Raw genomic sequence first — 23757 nt, forward strand, 5'->3', positions numbered from 1 at the left:
GGTGGTGGGCAGGCTGTTAAGACCTGAACTTTCTCAATAAATAGGCTGGTGATAGATACAGCTAAGATATACGTGAGGTAAGTAGTCTCTTGCTGTCCAATGTGACATGTCTTAGGGTTAGTGAATCAGACATTATGCAAGGTCCTCAGGACAGTGGCCACCCAGTTGAAATGTTCTCCCCAGTGCTCAAGCAGTCTGAGTCCCCATGGGGGTGGCATACAGATGTACACTAATTCCTTGACCTCCAAGAGCCCACGCACCTGTTTAGGCAGTCAGCAAGTAAAGCTGATGCCCTGGTTGGTGAGTATTTTCTGAGGTAGGCTGACCCAGGCAAAAACCGTTAGGAGTTCTGCAATTTTCTGGGCTGTATTGCTTTGCCTTGGGGCTGCTTCAGGAAATTGGGTGGCATACTCTTACTATCAAACGTATGTGTTGGAATCTGGTGGCCCTCCTTGGAAGGAGACCCACTAGGTCCATGTCCACATGATTGACACTGGCAAGCAGATCAGGGGAGCACTGGGTACTCATTGTATACATGTTGCATGACTAATAGCTGGCACTCCGGGCAGGAGTGGCACTAGTTTTAAACTTCTTGGTGAACTCCAGGCCAAAAGAACCTCACCAGAACGTGTGCCAGAGTTGTCTTGTGGCCTGCTGTGGAAACATGGGGTAGTTTCAGCCTGGCCCAGTGGTGGTGTTGGGGCATGACCAACTGTGTTCCAGGGCTCTTTGGTTTGGGGGTCGCGGTCTGTCTAGGAAAGGTGGTCATTCCTCAGCTCAAAGCAGGACCATTGGTTCATATGTTGAGGGTCCATTGCTGCTCAATTGACCACATGTAGCTGTTTGTATGTCTTGCTAAGCACAGAGTCTTCCTTTTGGATAAAGATAAAGTTGGTGGTCAGGGGGAACCTGCATCCAGGTTTGGTGTGTGTTCCCAGGTGCCTTTCCTAATGTCATTGACATCTGAGTTCTCTTCCACTTCTGGCTCAGCCTCAGGATAGTTCCCCTTCAAGGCCCGGGATGTGGGTGATAGGATTCTCCAGACTGGTAGAGTGCAGTACCTCCACGAAGCCAGGCTAGTCCCATCCCATGATTATGGGATAGGCAAGGTGGGGTACAAACCCCACAGTCATCACTTGGGTAACCCTGCTTATGGCAAGGTTGTACAAGGATAGTGCTTCATGTTCCCATGAATACACTGTAAATGGATGGTCTGCAATTGGAGGTTTGCCATGGGGGCCAGGTGTTGGTAGACAGGTTGGGGTCAGCTGCCCTATGGCCACTTCATAACTCCCACTTGGGGTGCACCTGGGTCAGTAGAGGGCTCTCCTGCTCATCAGAGAAGAAGGCTTGTGGAAATTGTGGCACCTCCTCAGTCATCTGGTCAGGATATGGCTCTGTGGACTCTGTTCTCAGCTCCACAGGGGCCTGTGACAGGACCACTGGGGCTTATTGAAAGGTTCTTCTCTTGCTTGGTCCATGGGAGGTCACACGCCTCACCACAGGGTGGCAGAATTAGACTCTAGATGAATAAAGTTAATTATAGTCCAGTATTAATTTCTTTCTTAATATCAGTAACCCTGTTACCCTCCAGGAGAATGACTTTGTTGAAGTAAAGTTGGAACAAAAATCAGAACTTTTCACATTGTTGCCTCTTTGTCTCTGCATGTGTTTTAAATTGCCAGTAATTTCTGAGGCATATTCACCTCACCTGGACATTCAGCTGTGTATTATTATCAGGGGAAAACTTGTCTGGCAGATAAGCACACAGTATGAAATTGGTGGTTGTTCACTGTTTTTGTTAACAGAGAGAAGCGTGCCAAATTTGTAAGTGTTGAGGGAGTTTAACTCTTATGCTCACAGAAAACAAACAAACAAAAAAAAACCAAACAAAAAAGACCCCACGCAAAACCAAAAAACTTTTAGAGGACCATTTGTCACTTTATCAATGTTATCCTTCTTTCTCTAAATCCCAAGAGTTGGCTCAGTAACTATAACAAAGAATCATGGTCAGGGTGAGACTGACTGAACAGTGTTGTCCTGAGAATATTTACTAGGAGCTTTGGGGAAGCTTGTTTGCCAGAATTCTGCTTACAACAATAGTACTTACCACTTAAAGTTGACAAAAGAAAGTATGTGTAGTGTAGCTTTCTACAGATGGGAAACAGACAGGAGGAGATTAATGTCTGCATGTTCAAATGTGCGAAGCACCTAGAAATTCAGTTAAAGATAGTGGGAGCAGTAGGCACTCACCACTTCTGAAAATTAAGACTTTTGAAAAGATTGTGTATTATCTCTTGGTCATATTTAAGTGTTAAGAGCCAAGTAATACAAGATGTTCATCACTCTAAACTCCCCATGAACTTAAGGGAAGAAGAGAGTATTTATTTTCTGTGGGGAAAGAGATGTTACACTCATCCCTTTGTAAATGTTCTAATGAAAAGTCAATCCCATTCCTTCTGTCTGAATGAGACAGATTGGTGCTGCTGTTATTACAGAAGTTTCAGTAAACTTCAGGGTCACACACAGCCCCGATAGAGCTGCCCCAGTGGGACACTCATCAATTTTCTGCATTTGGGTCCCAGCATATTAGATCTGTCCATGTGCTCTTGAGCGTCTCTAGGTCTGAATAGGTTCCAGAAGCACTTCTTTCTTTGGCCTCTCTGGCACAGTTCTAGGGTACAGGTTCTTTGATACCTCTTCATGGCAGTGGGACCATGTGGCCTAGCTGTTTTATTGATCAAACCTGTAGGTCAGGGCCACTTCCTCAGAGTAAAACAAATGCTTCATTTGTAGCCTCAAATACTGTGAATGTGATACGCAGAGAGAGAGAGAAAGGGGGGCCTGTATTGGGATATTAGTTTCACCTTTTTATAATTTCAGTCCCTTTCCGGAAAAACAGTTCCAGCTAGACACTAGGACAAAAAGTGTGTTTGGAAGATGTTCCTTACTGGCTTTTTTCTTAACTGTTTGAGCTTCCTTTGTCCTCTGTCCTTTGGGAGCAAGAGCACTTCGAAGTTGCACAGATACTTTGAAGTGCGAGCGGCTACACAGCATGCCAGTGCTTCGAAGTTGCTGAGGCAAGAATTAGCCTAATGAGGTACTGTATATTCATCACAGCATCTCACTATTATTGCCTACTCAGGCTGATTACCATGCCCCCTTTGAAGAAGGGAGCTTGTGTAGACCTAGCCTTTGTGTTAAAAACAGGTGATGGGAAGGAATTGCATTATTGTTGAGAGAGGCTTATGAAAGATTGATGAAGCCCAGATTTCTTCAGTACAAATAGAAATGAGAACCATTTTGAACTTGTGAATTGTGGTGTACCGTAGGTATAGCTAGAAAGACATTAGCAGAAAACAGTGCATTTATGCTAACCATCTGCTGTTGGCCCTGGTTTCACAAATCTGTCAGTTTAAATACACAATCTTAAATAATAATGTGGGTTTTGCTATTATTTTGGTGCTCTACTATCTTAAGTTACTCTTTTCTCCTTTGGTGAAGACTAATATTAAACTATTATACATCACTGAGGAGAAACCCGTTAGTATTTTTGTCATGTTAGTATAATCAAATTGGTTTGAGTGTTTAATCTGATTAGTGATGTTTTGATTCTGTTATCTACTGGCTTTGTGTATATTTTCATTTGGAATTTTTTGTCAAAAGATGACAATTGCTGGAATAGCTAACAAATCAGTATTCTCAATTCAGACATAAAACAGTAAACAGTTGAATGTTTAAAGAACCCTTAACTGTGTGTGGTGTAGTCAGTCATTGGCTGTGTGTTTTTTTCCAATGTATGCTGTTCCTGCTTAGTGCAGATAACTGCTCAAGAAGACCTCAAAATTTGCTTTATAGCGAAGTCATCTGTCCAGGTTTATTGGCAGCGAAGCATGATTCTAGCTGCCCAAGTCAGTGTCAACATCAGGGGTCTCAACTCAAGACCCACAGGAACAATTCTGCAATCTGGCCTGATAGTAATGGGGTAGGAGGAGAAGAGCCATCTATTCCTGTGCCCTAAGCCCCTGTGACCACCCTACTCCATCCCCCAGGGACATGTCATCTGGGATTACAGTACAGAGCAGCAGCACTGGTCAGGCCCCCTTGCACTCACCATGACTCCATGCCAGGTCCCATCCACCCCCAGGTAATCCCCCGCAACTGCTGCCTGTACTCCTGGTCTGGATTGCACAACTGCTCTATGTGGGCATGGCCTGGGGGCTGTGAGTTTTAGACCTCCTGGTTTTCAGTTACGCTAACTCAATGTTGCAATGGACTCGTGTCAGTGAATGGCTAGACTTTTCATTCTCTCCTTGGCTGGCTGGAGACATTGCCTTGGAGACCATCTGAGGCAGTCAGTCAATGCAGCTCCCCACTTAGGTCTGGGTATGTAATAGCAGCAGCTGTTCACTGCCATTTTACTGCCTTGTTGCAGTCTATTCACCTTTTTTATGGTTCTCTTCATAATAATAAGAGCGTAGATTTCTTTCTCAGTTAAAGCTTACATTCTGCAGAAATTGGTGGCCTGTGTCATAACAACCCAACTTGCCTCAGGCAAGTGAGTGAATTTGCAGGTCTGGCATGAAATCAGGCTGTGAAGCAGAACATTCAAGAAGCAGCACATGTATAGCCCACTTCAGATAGTCTCAGAATCTCTCATGATCAAAAATAAGGACAGTTGACTTGACTACACCATTCTGTAACCACACAAAACATTAGTAAACTGGATAATATTGTGTAATTTCCAGTGGATTGCTGGAAATCTAGTAGAATGCAACCTGAGACATAAATGTCAGACTATTAAAATTGAAAGCTAATGTAGAATTATGTTAGTATGTATCAACCTTGTTTTAAGATACATCTAACAGGTTTGTAAGCAAACTAGCCATAATATGAATGCTGTTAATTATACTTCTCTTTATAGATTACTAAAATAGAAAATATCAATCATTTGGGTGAACTCAGAGTGTTAAACCTTGCCAGAAACTTATTAAGCTATGTAGAAAACCTTAATGGATTGGATTCACTGACTGAACTTAACCTTCGTCATAATCAAATCACCTCCCTGGTAAGTGATGTCAGTATTTTTTGTTTCTCCCCTCCCAAATAGTTAGCAAAATAGTACCCTCTTCTAGAGCTATATTGTTTTCATTTCTCTAGTGACTGATATTATTATGCTTATTTTTATTTACTTATTATAAACCTAACACATGGATATTATATATGAATGATTGTTTACAGCTGTGAAGCTGTCTTAAAACACAAGTGCCAGAAGTTAGGAAATCTTGAAGAAACTACTCAATTCTGGTGCATAGATTGAGTTAGGTGTCTAAAATATAGTAAACAATGTACTGACTATATCCTAAACTGAAAAATTATTGCTATTGATGACATAAACTGCTTTTTTAAATAGAATCCTCCTTTTTATACGTGGCAGTTAGAGAAGATCAATATGATCTTAAAAAAACCAACTAAAAATACTACTTTAAACATGGCAGCTTTGCTTAAAATTAAATAATACTTTGGAAAAGAAAAGGCCATCACAGTCCAACATGTTTTGTGTCAACGGGAAAGTGCTTTAGCAATAATTTAAGATCAGTTTCTGCAAAAGATATTTCAGATTCTTATTATATAACCTTAATATGAAGCAGTGGTAACAGACGCATAGTATAGTGACGATGGCATGTTGCTTAAAAGTGTTGTTGTACTAAATACCTAGAACAGGGTGACCATATCTCCCCTGCCCAAATATGGGACAAGGGGAATGATGCTGTCCCGGCCAGAATGGGATAGATGGTCACCCTATCTGGGAGTCAGCAGGTGGGTGCCCTGTGGGGGCTGTTACCCTCCCAGTGAAGCTCCTGGCTTCCACCAGCTGGGGGGCCACCATGTTGACGCTCTGGCTCCTGGCTTCCCCTTACAGGGAGAAGATGCGGGGAGCCACACTGCTGCATGGGCCCAGCTCTGGGTCCCCCAGCCAAAGGAAGCTAGGGCATGGGCAGCCATGGTGCAGGTCCAGCTCCTAGCTCCCCCAGCCATGGGAAGCTGGGGAGAGCCACGACTGGGGAGCTGGGGGAAGCTGGGGGCAGCTTGCTGTCACATGTCTGCCTCCCGGCTCCTTCAGTGGAGGGAAGCTGGGGAGGGGCAGCTGTGGCTGGGTCTGGCTCCCAGCTTCCCCAGCTGGAGACAGCTTGGGGGCAGCTGTGCTGCTGGGGGGAGTTGAGGGAAACTGGGGTGAAGCCCCACTGCCATGCAGTCTGGCTCCCCACTCCTCCAGCTAGGGGAAGCAAGCGGCAGCCACCTGAAAATATGGGGCAATTAGCCCCTTTGACAAAATAAATCAGCGCACCATTCTGGTGTTCCAGGTACATGACTGTCCTTCCGAAACCAGGACGGATGGTCCCCTTAATTTAGAACCAGGCATATTTCTGCTTGGAAAGAAAAATATGGAGCAGGACAACAAATGGGACAGGTTAATATATGCAGTCAGTCTTGTTCCAATTTCTTCTTTATTAGAGTTCTTGCCGTGAGCTATGTCTTAGGTCATGTCACCTAATCTGGCCACTGGTATAGGATTTTTTGACAAGTCAACTGTCAGTTCTGCTGAATAGAAAATGGAGGCTTCAGCTCCTGTCTCCAGGTTTGTTTCCTTGGGTTTTTGTTGTGTGGTATAGTTAGCCTTGTTCCTGGGCTCCAGGCCTCTATTCAGTTCACGGGCCCCACGGCAAGGATGCTGTTGCCCTTGTTGGGACTGGAGAGGGGTATAAGGGTGGTGGTGGTCTGGGGAGGAACCCAGGCCCTGCCCAGTCATTCCAGATTCCAGCACTTGGTACCCTGTGTGGCTGCTACTGGCAGGGAATGACTATCTTCGCCCTTGACTCCACAGCTCTCCTCTCTGGGCTCCTTCCCCAGATGATCCCCTGGTACCTCCTCCAGCGGGTGGCAGCAGCAGCATGTCCCCCTTCCTGGATTGGCTGCACCCAGTGATCAGTCCCCCCGACCCCCAGCTGAGTCTCACGGTCACCTGGATGGGGGCAGAGGGGGCAGGCCCTTGCTGCTGAAGTTCCTCCCATCCTCTGCTGTTCCTAAAACTCTACTTGGCTCCTAGGTGCTCCTCAATTCTCTCATGCTCTCCCCCTGCCCCACTGGGGAAAGGGTTTTTAAAAGCAGTCTTAAGTGGGACCAGCTGGCCGCAACTGATTTAGGGCAGCTTCACCCCCAGCTGCTCCCACTCTGTCTGATTGCCTGCTCAGAAGAGCCCTGCTTTTTCCCCCTCTTGTACTTTCTCTCCTGGCCTCACTCTGTCACAGTTGTTGTTTTTACTTTTCTTCATAATAATAGCAAAGCCCCTTCTTAGACTGTTGGCTGAGCTGGGATTTGAGAAAATGAGCAGTCTGGCTCTTTGAAATTCAGTCTGCTTTGTAGCATGTGTAGCCAGCACAATTCATGTGCAAATGGAACTTTCTCGTGGGGATTGATGGAACTTTCTCCGCAGAAACATTGAATGCTTTTTTCCCGAATTGATAGGATCATCTTTTAGAAGTAGATTGCAACTTGTGGTGCACATAGGACTTCTTTTAAAATAGTCTCAGTTACCTCAAGTACCGCTTGTGTAGCAGAGACTTTTGTCATTGAATTCAGTAGTGCCAAAATTTTACTCATCATCTTCTGAGTTTTTAATGATGTATGTATTTTCTATCATTTAGTGAAGGATATTAAAAACAAAAAAATCCCTGAAACAGCAAAAACAAAAATGTTGATTTTGTAATCAGAATTTCTGATGTCATACTACTGATCAGCTTCATGCCTTGTCTGTGATCTCTTTCCACAAGAAATATTTTCTTGAATTTTCAGGATATCAAGCTATTCATGTAGTTTATGTCAAATTATACATAATTCTTTTTGCTCCTTGAAGAATGATTGACTAGTATTTGGTAGATATTTTTGTTTGTTATATCCATATCATGCATACTGTACGTTTTAAAAAAATTAATGTGTTTGGGCTATAGTATGTGTAAAATCAATAGTTGGTCAGTGTTTTTGGCTTGGTTAAAGAGGAATCCTTGAAGGGCAAAACAACTTTTTTGTTTGCTGGGACTTATCCCAGAATGGGATAAGTTTGTTTATGACTTGGCTTTGTGTGTGGAATTCTTAAGGGCACTGAATGCCTAAACCCTCGTGTGTCTACATTGTAATTACACTAATTTAGGGTGTATACCTGGCGTCCCAGAGCCCTGCAGGACTGGAAGGCCTGAGCTCAAGTTACACTGGAACCCAGCGTATGACTGCTCTTGCTTTGAAGTATAGAAGCAGATGTGCTTCACTTAGGTCCCAGGAGTCAGCTGGAAGTATCCCTGAATTCCATGTGACAACTTCCTTCATGTTCTCTGTCCCATTTGCAATCTTTTCTATTATTTTGTGAACGCAATATTTCTTAAATATTGTTATTTAGTCCCTCTAGGATTTCTTATGTAGCTTTATTTTTAAGGATTTTTTTTGGATTTTTTTTTAAAACAGTGATTGGGCAGAAAAATTCTTCATTTTCTTCCTAAACTATCATAAAGTAGGATTAAAATTTCAGAATTGTCACTTAATTCTCATACTAAAATAAAGTAGGTTTATTTTGCATAGGTTATGCTTAAATAGTGCTGTTGGTGGCAGCACCTAATGAAATTTGACAGGGTAATTATGGAATAAAAATATCTTGTATACCTTAGTTGTAACTTCAAATCTTAGATAACTGTAAGCATCAGTACTATTCATCTCAAGATTTCAGAAATCATGTCATGCACCCAATAACATGAGGTTGGTTTAAAAATTATAATTAAAATGTATTTGATTTTTTTTCCTTTGCCAACTTATTTCTGAGCTTTCAGTGTTCTTGTTCTCAAGTTGTTGATGCTATGAGGGCTTACAAATGTATTGTTCTTGGAAGCAGAAACTCTTGCTAACTGAAGTATGGCAGCATGCTTAGCAGGGTGGCCTTTGGTCTGTTTGAAAACTGCATCTGACGTCTGATCAGTTCCAGAATTTTAGTCTGAGATATACCCGCAGCTGGATGTATGACCTGCTCCAGCCAAACTTCCTCCTAACTGGACTCTTGCTTCTCCCAATACCTACATCTGCACGTCAGGGCCCCCCTCCCATTCCCATTCCAAGACTTGGCCCCTCATCAAATCCAAATTGTGTATCTTTTTACCGCCATAATTCCTGCTCCATGAATGTGATAGATCCCATAGATCCACTTCTTGAATGAGCTAAACTGAAAGAAGCAGAACATCAGTTACTCTGACTTCTGTACAGTCCCTAAGACAACTTGTGGTGATTGCAAGTTACTCCTGGGTAGGGTTGCCAATTTTGGTTGGACATACTCTTGGAGGTTTTATCACATGGCAATCTTTAAAGATGAATTTTTAATTTTTGGAGACCTCAGGACAATCTTGGAGGTTTGGTAGTCCTAAAAAATCATGGTGCCTATGGCGGACTGCTGTCCAAAGAAAATTCCTTCACATCTCACAGTATCGTGATCAACTAGATACTGAGGATTTGAGTAAGCATCACCATACACACAACCTCTGAACATCTAGCTTTTATGCATATTTCTACCCTGTTATTTCCCTACATCAACCATAACCACAACGAGAAGTCATGAAGACTAAATCTGATGGAAGATGGGAATTAGGGACCTAACTGCTGGAAAAAACACATATGGCCTACCCTTGCACCCAGTGGGGCTGACATCCACCACTGAATCTGGAGCAAGGTGTGGGGGGGCCAGCTCTGCATCCCTGCCAGTGGCAGGGCCAAGGCTGGGAGGGGCAGGGCCTACGGCAGTCAACCTTTAATGCTGGGGGCCCTCCACCCAGCACTGCACAGAGCAGCACTGCTGCAGCGTTTCAAATGGGCGCAGAGCTCTGGCAGTTGCTGAAGCAGCAGCAGTAGCTGGAGTGCCAGACTCCTTTGAAGTGCCAGGCCCCTGTCCAACTGCCCCCTTTGACCCTCTCTCCTCCCCATCCCCCCGAACACATCTTTGTCAGCAGGCCTGCCTACACCAGTCTCCAACCCCGTGGAAAGGGTGTGTGTTCCTATCCACAAGCTGCAAGTTGGATAATTTTTTTTACAAGGTGGGGAAATGTACCCAATGGCATAAATGAATGTGTGGATGGACAGAGACAGTTCGCAGGCCCTAGTAAATGTGTATTTGTAGCTTGCAAATACAGCTTGTTCTTAGTTCCTTTAACAACATGTTGAATTAGATACTGTTTAACATATTTCAGAAGGTTTATTGTAACATGTAAAACCACTTGTAATAATTTCACACTGTTAAAGTACGTAGCTTTTGGAAGATTTGACTCCAGAATCTATCTGTGTGTTGTTTTCATGTGCCTGGATGTAGATTTTTATATAATTTAAAAGATAGTGAGTTGTCTGATAGGAGAGAATCCTCACTTGAGTCTTTCACTGACAGCCTAGCCACTGCATTTAGGAAGCTAATTTTTGCACTTGCATTTTGAAGCTGTAATGCAGAATGGTCACAAAATCAAATTTATATTTGTGCAGTTTGATTACAGTATGCTTGCCCTGAAGCTTTAATGCTGAGGCAAGCACCTTGGCTCCTTTCCTGAAAGCCTGCTAGAAAAGCTTAGCAGCAGTCTCGTTCTCTTCAGTGCTATTTACCGTGCAAGTGGTGCAGCTTGTTCTGCAGAGTAGATATCTGCACTGAAGCACTCCCTTACAGTCTGCACCAGAGAGGACTGGAGCTGCATGTTCAACAGAAATCAATGTTGCAGCAAGGTTACAGAACATAGAAATGTGTATATTTCATCATCAGGACAAGTGGAGGGGTTCAAAAGATGTTCTCTTTCACTTGCTAAGTTTATGCTTCTCTTTCTTTCTAGAAAGATGTGGATACTTTGCCGTGCCTCCAACATCTGTTTCTCAGCTTTAACAATATATCTAGGTAAGGGGGCTGCCAGTTTGCTTCTTATCAGTAGCTCAAGTATAATATTGCAGCTGTAATTAAGTGAAAATTGGAATACTTTACAGGTGGTTACAAATTACATATTCTTCTGATATGAGTGATTGAGTGCAAAATATACAATGTCTAGATTATACAAAATGTGTGAAACCAAAGTTCTCTAAACCCTTACCCTCGAAATGTACAGTATATTTATGAAAACTCTACTGTTCTGTTTAAAGATGACCAGATAGTTTGTTGTGAAAATAGGATTATAAATACAGTAACACTAAAACTATACTGTAAGTACCTATTTAACAGTGTTATATTTATGATGATTTTTATTGCTTTCTGAACATATTCAGTTACCTAAGGCTGCAGTCTGTACTCATTACTGTGTCACTCGTTCAAAGCAGGCCATCAAAACATAGTACCTCAGCTTTCTCAGCAAGATTTCTGCTATTTTAAGAACTGATGAGCATGTTTCAATATAAATATACAGAAATGTTTGTCATCTGCATCTATCTTCTTATTTTATTTCAAATGTTACTCCATTCTTTATTTATAGTCAACCCATTATTTTAAAAAGTACTGTATTTACTGTTTTCCTTACAGAGCAACATATGTTTGCTCATATCTTAATCATCATAGATTTTTTTCGATAGCTCTACATTTAACAGATTTAAATGATTTTGTTAGAGACTTGGAAAGGGTACTGCATTCCTTTATTGCTGGAGAGATCCATGATGTTTGTTTTACTTACTTTCTTTATAGAGAGATGGAACATAGGAAAGATTTAAGTTATAATGAACATGTTATATTATACTAGTAAGTTAAGGTATATTATACAGACCTTCATTTTATTCTTTTCAAAGACCTCCAACTTACTTATTTATGATCCTTAAATTCTTAATGCAATGATGCTAAATTCTTAATGCAATGATGCAGCATTTACTCCTAAAATTACTGGGTATTAAAAAAAAACCTTTGAAAATCAAATGTGAGCTTCAGATATTGTGCATGAATTAATAATATGCCTTTGCCTCTGCTTTCTGTTGTAGTGATAGATAAGCATTTTATTTGTTGTAGAATGGTTGGTTCCCAAATTTCAAACATACTTTTTGTTTCTGTCCTGCCAACAAATGTCCTAGTCTGGTGTTAGCAGTTGGAAGACTGCGGTAGCCAGTTCCCCTGTCACCAGGAAGCATTATTGCAGTCAGTGTTAATTACTGTAACATTTTATATAACTGACCTATTAACTCATCCAGCTTTCAGCCTCCACCGTATTTTATACAAAATCATTATTCTGTAGTATAGAATGAGAGAAAAGCACCTGAACACAGTCTTGAAAAATTCCATTGTTTATATAATCTGTAGCTGATTTTCAAACAAGTATCTTGCTTGTATTTCTAATTTATTTGTTGTGGTTGTAGTGAAGTTATGTGTGCACATTTCAGGTTATATGCCTAGATTGCATTGATATGTCAACAGAGCAGAGGACTGCTTGGCCACTCTGTTGGCAAAATGGCCAACCAGAAGCACGGCAGACAGGGAGCCCTGTTGACAGAGGGCTCCCTGAAATGTCCAGACCGGCTTTCTGTTGACAGAGGTGTTATTCCTCGCGGGGATTGGGGTGCAGGTGTTGACAAAAGTGCTGAATTATGTCAATTTAATTTAGACAGAATGCCTTGGGAATCTGGATGCACTGTGGGTTTTGTCAGCAAAACCACTGTTTTGCTGACAAAACCATCTACTGTAGACATAGCTTCAGTCTTACAATTTGTCCCAAATGGGATAAATCAACACCTTAAACATTGCCTTGCAAGTTTATAATGTTCAGTTGGGTTTAGAGTTGAAATCCAAAATATGAAATCAGATGAAAATTGCACTTTTCCACTGAATGAACTTTGTTTTGAGCAACGTACCAGTTTACATGCCAGTCATCAAAATAACATCATGTGGTGGCAGCATTTTGTTTGTTGATAATTTGAAATGTTGGCAAGTCATTGAACAAAAGCATTTCACCAAGGAGGTGAAATATCACTAAGTATGTATTTTGTATTATGTAAGTGATGTGTGACATGTTTCCTATCCAGGAAGTAATTTTAAAATGTGTTTTTATGATTAATTTTGTACTAATGTTTTGCCTGATGCAGTTTGACTTGACCAAGATGTTTAAACTGAAAATTGGGAAGTTTAATGGTACGATAAGACACAATTTTAACACTATTGCTTTAGTAAGATCAACAAGCATGAAAGTTCCCACTATGCTTTGTATATGTACTCTCAACATATTTATTTATTTAGATTCACAGTATGCTTTAGGATTAGTTTTGAAAATATTTTTTCAAGAACAATTCTGCATGATGAGCTTTTGTGGGACAGACCCACTTCTCACCATCTAAGCTCATCACCTAATAAATTATTTTGTTAGTCTTTAAAATGCTACTGGACTGCTTTTTTGTTTTGATAGTATATAGACTAGCATGGCTATCTCTCTGTTACAATTCTGCATTACAAAAATATTTGACAAATAAAATGTCTTATGCATTGATCGTGGATTTAAGCACAAGTGCCTGATGGGAGCTTGATCTCAGAAGCAGCAAGATATGTTGCGGAAGTCTGATTGTTTGTATTCACAGCTTGGTTTCTTTAAAGTCAGTTAATTAGATGGTGATTTAAAAATACTTCATAAGGTGAAGCCTGTGTCTGATTGGAAGTAAGTCTTTTATGTTAAATCAAAATATTTCCCAGTGACCTGTAGACTGTCCACCACAAAGGTGTTTCTGACCTACTTTTAGTTGCCTACCAGACACCTGGAGTTCATGACTCAGGCTATGTCTACACTATGGAATTTATTAAAGTTGACTTTTTACCACTAAATTTTACAAAGTTGATCGTTAGTGTCCACAAATGTCCAGAAAGTTGACAAAGTGTGTTTCCATTGCCTTTGCTAGATTCGTCTGTGTCAGCAGCGTAGTGTGGCGGAATGTGCCTTTTGCCATTTAAAAACTAGATTCAGGTGCCTTTTGACTCATTTGAACCTCTGCAAAGCCAACATCCCTGCTATGGTTGAAGCTTGCTGTATTGTCGATAACATTTGGGAAGCAAAGGGGAAAAAATTCAAGCTATATTGGAGGGCAGAGGCAGTGTTTATGAACAGCTGGACACAAGGGCAACCAGCAAGCCACAGACAAATGCAATGAAAATTAGGGATGCTTTGAAAGATAGCTTTATGAATGTTTTAGGAAGAAACGTGCTTTCAGAAGAAGGGCTCCCTTTCGAAGGAACCCCATCTACCCAGCTATTTTGTATTTAAAAAGCAGCACTTTTGACACAGTGAGTGCCATCATTATTCAAATGAGGCACAGAATATTCATATCGGTACCACATTAGCATTTTTGATCTGCTGCATTTACATGCCCCTTCTGAAAGGGAAGGGCAGTGTATATGTAGTCCAAATGAGTTGGAAACCAGTAAACCAAAATTGGTATATGCGAAACCTGGACTAATTGCTCGACAAAATAATAAAAATATGTAATGGGAGGTACATATCTCCTAAAGCTGGAAGGGATCTTGGGAGGTCATCTAGTCCAGTCCCTGGCCCTCTTGGCAGGACCAAGCACCATCCCTGACATCTATTTGCCGCAATGCCTAAATGGCCTCTTCAAGGATTGAGCTCACAATGCTAGGTTTAGCAGGCCACTGCTCAAGCCACTGAGCTATCCCTCCCCCGAGAGGAAATAATGAGAGAATGGGCTCTTTCAGCCACCATTTCCTTGGTGGTTTCTTACGGAAGGAGAAAAATTGTCTAGCCATGAGTTTTACCATCATGGCTGCCAATCCCATCATCTCGTAGAACCCAGGGTGTTTGTCATCCTGATTCTTAAAGTCCGATCCAAACCAAAGTGAGGGACCCAAATTTTACCACCACCTCAACTGGCTCCAGCTGAATCCCAAATTCCATCTGGGATGACAGACTGAACAACAACAGCAGCTCCAGTTCATCACAACTAACTTGCTCTCTTTCCCCAAAAGGATAGTTATTACCTCTTTAATAAGAGACAGTCAAACAAGCAAATAGAGCATTTCCTTCTACAAACTCTTAGAGAAAATGGGAACAAAGGATGTTAAAATGAAAGCCTTTTTTAAGAAAAGCATTACATTTTAAATGTTTGTTTTTTCTTTTTATTTTTCTGCCTAAAAAAAGTCAATAGGATTCTTAATGATGTGTTTGCCATCACAAACACCCAAATCTTATTTAATGATGTTTAATGTTTGACAGTGACTGGGTTATGTCAACATCTTTGGCCCATATGTTGCTTCTAAATTAACAAAACAAGTGCAATTGCTATCAGTTTGCCTGACTGCTAAATCTGTCCAGGTTGAGGATGGAAATAAGACACTATTTCTTTGTTCCAGTCCCCACAACATTTGTTGGTACAGTTCAGGTTTACATTATGAGGCTTTAACAACATGAATAGTTGGGAATTCTTCTACATATAGATAACTTTAGAGGAATAGTAGCATTCTGGGGCCTCTTCTGAAAAAGAAGAGAGAAGATCTCAATATTAAGAGCGTACTAGTATGAAATATATTGCCATGTGTGGTGAGGCATGTCACAAAGACATTCCAATATATGTCAATGGTCATCAATATATGGTACAACTGCTCTTGCTGGCAGGTGACAAACACCAAACAATGCTCTATTATGAACTTTTGCTACGTCAAAACAATTGTTTCTAAATTAGTGTGTTTTAAATGGTCTACAGCTCCATGACTCCAGCCCTTGGTGACTGGCTCATATTGTATGTGGGTCCTCACCTGCAGCAGCTTAACCAACTTCCATTGCTTTTTGGCCAACCAGTCCACATCAGTTCTTCTGTAGTTGTTTGCTATCTTCTCCACCTTCAGTTCAACATCTTTACTAATGACTGGATTGCACCCTCAGCAAATTTGTCAATGACACTAAGATAGGGGGAGAGGTAGATAGGATCCAGAGTTACATGGATAAATGGGAAGATGGGGCCAAAAGAAATCTGATGTCGTTCAATAAGAAGTGTAGAGTCATGCACTTGGGACAGAAGAATCCCAAGCATTGTTATAGGCTGGGGACTGATTTGCTAAGCAGCGGTACAGTGGAGAAGGACCTAGGGATTATGGTGGATGAAAGGCTGGAATGCGTTGCCAAGAGGGATGTTGGAATCTCCATCCCGAGAGGTTTGTAAGTCCCGGCTTGACAAAGTCCTGGCTGGGATGACTTTGTTGGGGTTGATCCTGCTTGAAGCAGGGGGCTGGACTCGATAACCTCCTGAGGTCTCTTCCAGCCTATAATTCTATGATTTCAAATATCAGAAATGAGCAGTAGGCCTACAGTCATTGTCTTGCCCATTGTGTCAGGTGACTGCATGCCCACATTTTCCACCAGAGTATAACAGGGCATGACTGACCACCCTGGCCCCTCCTACAGGCTGTGCTGAGAATTAGCTCGCAATGGCCAGAGTTTCTCCCTTTAGTGATGATTCTCCATCATCACATTTGCTGTCTGCCACCATCTGGACCCATATTGCACCCAGATACTGGCCTTGTCTTTTGGGCTTGGCCCTCTGGCTGTGTCCCAGACCAGTCTCTGCATTCTGGGAGACAAGCATCCTCAGTCCCACCACATGCTTACATAGCCAAATGCAGTCTCTAGTTTAGTCTCTGGTTTCAGGGGCAAATTGCTGTCTGGATATAGGACACTCACCTGATAGGAAAGTAGGAGAAAAGGGATGGGGGTGACCAAGGTCCACCCACAACTCTGCATCCCAACCCAGGGATCCTATAGTTGGCAGTTGCTTACTGCCCCTTCTCCTGTTCCACTGTGAGCAAAGAGCCACCCCATTGTGCCATCACCTTGCGCATCACTGTAGTATCACAGGTGCTGCTTTGCAGCCAGTCCTTCCCCCTCGCCTTCTAGAGAGTCTGCCTTCTGCTCTGATGATAAGCAGCCCTTTATCTGTGGCTTGCTGAGGGGAGGCTCTCTTTTCCGAGTCACTGGCAGCTGCGGGAAGTGGCACAGTCTGGGCTACCACTTTCTGCAGCTTCCTTTGGCTGGGAACAGCAAACTGTGGCCAACAGGAGCTGTGAATGACTGTACCTGTGGACACACGTGTAAATTAATGATCTGGTGGCGTGCCGGGGCTAACTTTGGCAAACTGTGTCCTGCCCATGTACTACTTATTGTCTACCCTGACCTAGACTCTTACGGGTGTTTGTATAATCTGCTCTTCAAAATCTCCAGTGGTGGTGATTGCACAGCTTCCCTATGCAATTTATTTCATAGCTTAGCTGTCCTGACAGGAAGTTTTTCTGAATGTCTGACCTAAATTTCCCTTGTTGCAATTTAGGCACAGTGCTTCTTGTCTTATTAGCAGTGATTAAGGAGAGCCATTTTTCTCCCTTCTCCTTGTAATAACCTTTTTGGTACTTAAAAACTGTTCTCATGTTCCAATCTTTTTTTCTATTTTCTAGAGTAAACAAACCCAGGTCTTTCAAACTTCCCTCATTGGTCATGTTTTATAAACCTTTATAAGTCTTTTGTTCTTGTTTGGACTTTTTCCAATTTGTCCTGAAACCTTCCCTGAAATTTGGCACCCTAGGTATAATACTCCACTTGAGGCCTGAGTAGACCAGAAGAACTCCTCCTTGTGTTTTGCTTATAACATTCCTGCTAGCACATCCCAGAATGATGTTTGCTCCCCCCGGCCCAACCACTCCCAACAGTGTCACACTGTTGACTCATTTAGCTTGTGGTCAACTATGACCCCTAGATCTCTTTTGAAAATATTGGCTTATTTAGAATGAATATTTATTGTCACAATGAAATCTAATCTAGCATCATATAGATTCACAAATAACTTTCATGTTTGACTCTCCAGTTGCAAAAGTTTCAGGCCAAAGTCTTTTGTGGAACTAGACATTCTTCTTCGAGTGTCCCTGTGGGTGCTCCACATTAGGTGTCGGGCTCGCCTGGCACCGCAGATCGGATCTTCCAAGCAGTTTCTGCCGGACCGCGCATGCGCTGGTGCGTGCCGCTCCCTTGCGCGCTCCTGGCCACGTGTGCGATCCGGTCCCCGCCAGTTCCTCTTAACCGCCGTCGGCTGCAGACGGAATCCGACTAGGCTATGGCCAAGTTAGCATATTCAATGGTTTTAACTGTTTTTCTTTAAAGTTTTCAAGTTCTTAGGCTACTGTTAAGGTAGCCAGTTGTTATTTTCAAAAAAAGAAACAACAAGCGGGACGGCATTCAGTCCAGTCCTAGTAACAAGCAGAGCACCGGAGGCCAGGAGCCTAGGGCCATTAGCCCTCCTGCCGCGGCAGGCTATCCGAGAGGGGGAAAAACAGCACAGAGAAGGTGCTAAGTACCCATTAACAACTGAAAGACTCACCAACAACGTCCTCTTCAGGATTCAAGAAATGTGAGTCCTGCCGAGAGGCAATGCCAGCGTCTGATGGGCACAGTCTCTGCATAAGGTGCCTGGGGGAGTCCCATGTCACGCAGAAATGCTCCTTCTGTGCAAAATTAACAGCCAGAGCAAGGAAGGACAGGGAGATGCGGCTTAAAATGCTGCTCTTCGACAAGGCCCTCCAGCCAGACGTGCCGGAGCGGCTGCAGCGGGAGGGACCCTCCGGGGCCCATAAAAGGAAAGCCGCCTCCCTCACCCCAGCAGCGCAAAAACGGAGGAAAATCTCCCCAGCCCGACCCCTGCCGGCAGCAACAGCGAGCGGGACGGGAGGAGCGCACAGCCCCCAGCCGCAGCAACAGCTGATCGGCGGCGGGACGGAGAGCCACGTGGAGGCAGCTCAGCCTCCGATAATCAAACAGCCACCCCGCACCGCAGGCAGGGCGGTGGCTAAACAAGCGCCGGTACCGGCGGCACCGCAAGCAGCGGCACCGACCCCTGGGGAACCGGTGGTGCAGAGCGCGCAGGCACGCAGCCTGCAGGCACCGGAGGACACCACCCGTGCGGCACCGCCCATGAGCGTGCTGAGCACGGCGCGGACGGGGCCAAAATCCCCTACATGTCAGGGGGCGGAGCTACCCCCTCAAGGGAGGGGGAAGGCTGCACACAAAGCAAGGCACCGCAGCCCCTCTCCAGACAGGGCTGCACAGTTGCTATCTCTCAGCCCTCCGCTTATGCTGCAGACTCCAACCAGAAGGCAGGGGTTCCCCCTAGCCTACCCGGAGCCCCCATCTCCATTTGTACAACCAGCCTCGCCCTGGCTGGGACCACCTTCACCCTTCCTGGGGTTTGAGCCGCTGGAATACTATCACAAATCGCTCTCTCCAGTGTCCCAGGTCTCTCGACGATCTTGCTCCCCCAGACGCAGAGGGTATGCACCAAGGGAGTGGTCTAGGTCACCTTCCCAAGAACAGTGCCCATGCTGCCATGGTCGCCCCTATCACGCAGGGCATAGACACCACCGGCAATCTACCAGGGAAAGATCCCCTCAGACGGTCCCGTATCCCCGAGGGCAATCGCGAACGGGGACAGAGACTCAAGTATCTCAGGGGGAACTGGTTATGGAACCCCGAGATTTTCCCTTGCAAGCTTCCAGCGAGCGGATGTACCATCACCAACAGGAACCGGAAGGGTCCAGAGAGGTGTACTGTAGTGGTTCCTCGCTCTCCTCCCCGGACGAGGCTACGGCCGCGGGGGACGTCCATCCTCCGGACGATCTCAAACAGTTTCAAGAGCTGTTTAAGAGGGTGGCCTTCACGCAAGGCATCCAGACAGCAGAGGTGCAAGAGAAACACCATAAGCTCCTCAAAAATCTGAGACCTCCGGCCTCCTCCAAAATATCAATACCGCTTGATGAAGCAATCTTGGAGTCAGCCACTATGATATGGCAGACCCCTGCGACTATTCCGCCTGTCCAAAAGAGAGCGGATGAGAAATACTTCGTGCCGGCGAAGGGCATGGAGTTCCTGTTCAGCCACCCACAACCAAATTCCTTGGTGGTGGAGTCGTCGCAACAAAGATCAAAGACATCTCAATTCAAGACAGGGGGAACAGACAAAGATGCCAAGAAGCTAGAGCTGTTCGGCAGAAAGGTCTACTCCTCCTCCACTCTACTGTTGCGAATGGCAAATTACGCAGCGCATTTAGCGAACCATAATTTTGACAATTACACTAGGTTAACCTCCCTCATGGACTGGCTTCCAGAGGACAAGAAACTGGTGCTCAAGGCCATCGTGCAAGAAGGCTATGCGGCCTCGAGGACGGGAGTTCAGATCACCTTGGATGTTGCAGACACAGCAGCGTGCTCCACAGCTACGGCAGTGGTGATGCGAAGGGTGTCCTGGCTCCAGACTTCGGGTATACCGAGGGATCTGCAGGCAAAGATAGTCGATCTTCCCTTCGACTCGCAAAAGCTGTTTGCTGAATCAACTGACTCGGTCCTTCATTCCAGTAAAGATTCAAGAGCCACACTTAGAACCCTGGGGATTTACACCCCTCCATAAAAAAAGAAAACGTACTACCGTCAACAAAGACGGTACCAGTACCAGCAACAGCGTCCTCAGTACCACAGGGGTTACGAGCAAGGGCGACATCAACAGCACCAGCAGTACAGAACTCCCAGGTGACGTTCCCAACGGAGCCATGCGTCCTTGGGGCAGGGCCAAAGGCCACAAGTTTGACACACAGATCCAGGGCTGCGCCATCACTACCATCGTACAAGGTCATCCGAAGCGGCTATTCCACCATCGCCTCCGACCATTCTACGACCAGTGGCAAAAGATCACCACAGACAAATGGGTGCTGGAGATCATAGCCACGGGGTACGCCATCCCCTTCCAGTCGCTCCCACCACCACGACCTCCACCCAGGCCCCGCCTCCAGGAGGCCTCCTACGTAGCAAGGCTCAAGCAGGAGGTAGACCATCTCTTGCTCATAGGGGCAGTGGAAAAAGTGCCGGAGCAACTGCAAGGAAAAGGGTTCTACTCGAGGTACTTCCTGACGGAGAAAAAGACAGGAGGCTGGAGTTCCATCTTCGAGGCCTCAACAGGTACCTGCACAAGCAACGCTTTCGGATGATCACAATCGCCTCCATCCTTATGGCACTGGACGATGGAGATTGGTTCGCAGCCCTCGACTTACAAGACGTGTATTTTCACATAACTAGCCATCCGGCTCACCGACGATTCCTCCAGTTCATGGTAGGCAAAGAACATTTTCAATACAAGGTCCTACCGTTTGGCCTCTCCTCGGCCCCCAGAGTCTTCACCAAGACCTTGGCAGTGGTGTCAGCCTACCTGCACAGACGGGGTATTTATATTCCCCTATCTAGACGACTGCCTACTCAAAGGGGCCTCGAAGGAGGAGGTACTACGCGTGATACGCGTCACAGCAGGCACGTTCTCTTCGCTCAGCCTGGTGATCAATCTGGCAAAATCAAAGATAGACTCCACACAGGACATAGAGTTCATAGGGGCACGCATAAATTCCATTACAGCGAGAGTGTATCTACCAGAGACTCGCTTTCGGGCCATCGGCTCCCTCGTGCAGGTCATCACCTTCAGCCCTACGGTGCCGGTCCTGACGTGCTTACAGCTGCTGGGCCCCATGGCAGCGGCGACGTTTGTAGTACAGAACGCCAGGTTACACATGCGCAGCATGCAGCACTGGCTGGCGAGCGTGTACAAATCGGCAGCACACACCGTCCACAGGGTGGTGTCGCCCACAGCAGAGGTGCGCAAATCCCTGCAATGGTGGGTAAACCCCAAGAACTTGCTAACAGGGGTACCCTTCCACCAACCACAAATATCGGTTTTTCTTACTACAGATGTCTCCCTCATAGGGTGGGGAGCACACATGGGCGAAGAGGTGACTCAAGGGCTGTGGTCCTCCATGGAGCAGTCACTGCACATAAATATACTGGAGCTCAGAGCAGTGTTCAACGCCTGCAGACACTTTTGAGACCATATACAAGGCAAAGTCGTCGGGATCAGTACAGACAATACCTCCACCGTGTTTTATATAAATCGGCAAGGAGGAGCTCGGTCCCGTGCCTTATGTGCAGAAGCAACCCGGTTACGGAACTGGTGCATCGCCAACAATATAATCTTGAAAGCCTCGTACTTACCAGGCGCTCACAATGCGAAGGCAGACCAGCTGAGCAGGCGTTTTGCACTCACGCACTAGTGGCAGATCCGTCCCGATCTGCTATGACCGATTTTTCACGCATGGGGTTTTCCCCAGATAGACCTGTTTGCCACTCAACACAACAAGAAGTGCCCGCGATTCTGCTCCAGGGCAGGACTGGGACGGGGGTCCCTGGGGGACGCATTTGCGATCTCCTGGATGGGCCCCCTGCTTTACGCTTTCCCTCCCACAGTGCTCATCCACAAAGTCTTGCAGAAAGCCAGGAGGGAAGGAGCCCGAATGATCCTGATAGTCCCAACGTGGGATCGACAGCAATGGTTCCCCCTACTCCTGTGCATGTCGGACCGTCCACCGATGCCCCTTCCGGTGGCGCCAGATCTGCTCACGCAAGCCCAAGGGTCCATAGTGCATCCGCACCCCCAAGGCCTGCGACTACAAGTGTGGTTAATCCATGGCTCTGCTCCCTACAGAGCACATGTATGGAGGAAGTGCAACAAGTCCTAGAAAGTAGCAGGAGGACTTCCACCAGGAAGACCTACAAGCAGAAATGGACTCGCTTTACGGCATGATGTTCTACCAAACAGCTGGCCCCCCTTTCGGTGCCTATACCTGTAATATTAGAGTATCTACTGGACCTCAAGAGAGGAGGACTCTCACTATTCTCGTTAAAGGTCCACCTTGCCGCCATTTCCGTGTTCAGACACGAAGGGGAAGGGCACACGGTGTTCGCCCATCCCATGGTTACGAGGTTCCTCAAAGGGTTGGTAAACCTATACCCCCCTCAGAAACCGCTTCCACCTTCGTGGAACTTGGACCTGGTGCTTAATGTACTAACGGGACCACTGTTCGAGCCTTTGGCCACGGTTCCCCATCGCCTCCTTACGATAAAGACGACCTTTCTTCTCACAATCACGTCAGCTCGCAGGGTGAGCGAGCTTGCGGCAGTTATGGCAACGCCACCCTGCACTGTTTTTTCCAAGGAGGCGGTAACCATACATCTGCATCCAGCCTTTGTTCCTAAAGTTTCTTCTGAGTTTCACATTAACGAACCTATTGTTTTACCCTCGTTTTCTTCTTGCAATTACGTCAGCTCGTCGGGTGAGCGAGCTTGCGGCAGTCATGGCAACGCCACCCTGCACTGTTTTTTCCAAGGAGGCGGTAACCATACGGCTGCATCCAGCCTTTGTTCCCAAAGTTTCTTCCGAGTTTCACATCAATGAACCTATTGTTCTACCCTCGTTTTATCCAAAGCCTCATAACTCCAGCGAAGAGGCGCGCCTACACCTCCTGGACGTGAGGAGGGCGCTAGCCTTCTACGTAGACAGGACCAAGTCCTTCCGGAAAACGGATAGACTCCTAGTCTCCCTCGCTCCCAAATCGAAAGGAGAAGGTCTCTCATCGCAGAGAATCTCAAAGCACATTGTATCCTGCATAAAAATGTGCTACGAGCTCAAAAAGACTCCTTTGTTGGCCACTCCCAGGGCTCATTCCACCAGGGCGGTGGCAGCATCAACAGCCTTTTTCAAGGGCGTTGCATTGAAAGACATTTGCAGAGCGGCGACCTGGTCATCCTACGACACCTTCGCCAAACATTACGCCCTTCACAGGGTATTCCAAGAGGATACCCGTCTCTCGACAGCGGTCCTCTCG

General features: G+C 45.2%; 1 protein-coding gene across 1 annotated transcript in view; it reads left to right on the forward strand.

Moving 5' to 3' along the window:
- Nucleotides 1-23757, forward strand: part of LRRC49 (leucine rich repeat containing 49) — a 112135-nt gene that overhangs the window by 24835 nt on the left and 63543 nt on the right. The window contains 2 exon segments of the mRNA XM_075006730.1: nucleotides 4925-5068; nucleotides 10899-10960. Of these exon segments, the coding sequence (XP_074862831.1) occupies nucleotides 4925-5068; nucleotides 10899-10960 (206 nt within the window).

Source organism: Carettochelys insculpta, chromosome 12 (assembly GCF_033958435.1).
Source record: "Carettochelys insculpta isolate YL-2023 chromosome 12, ASM3395843v1, whole genome shotgun sequence".
In the NCBI taxonomy this organism is placed as follows: domain Eukaryota; kingdom Metazoa; phylum Chordata; order Testudines; family Carettochelyidae; genus Carettochelys; species Carettochelys insculpta.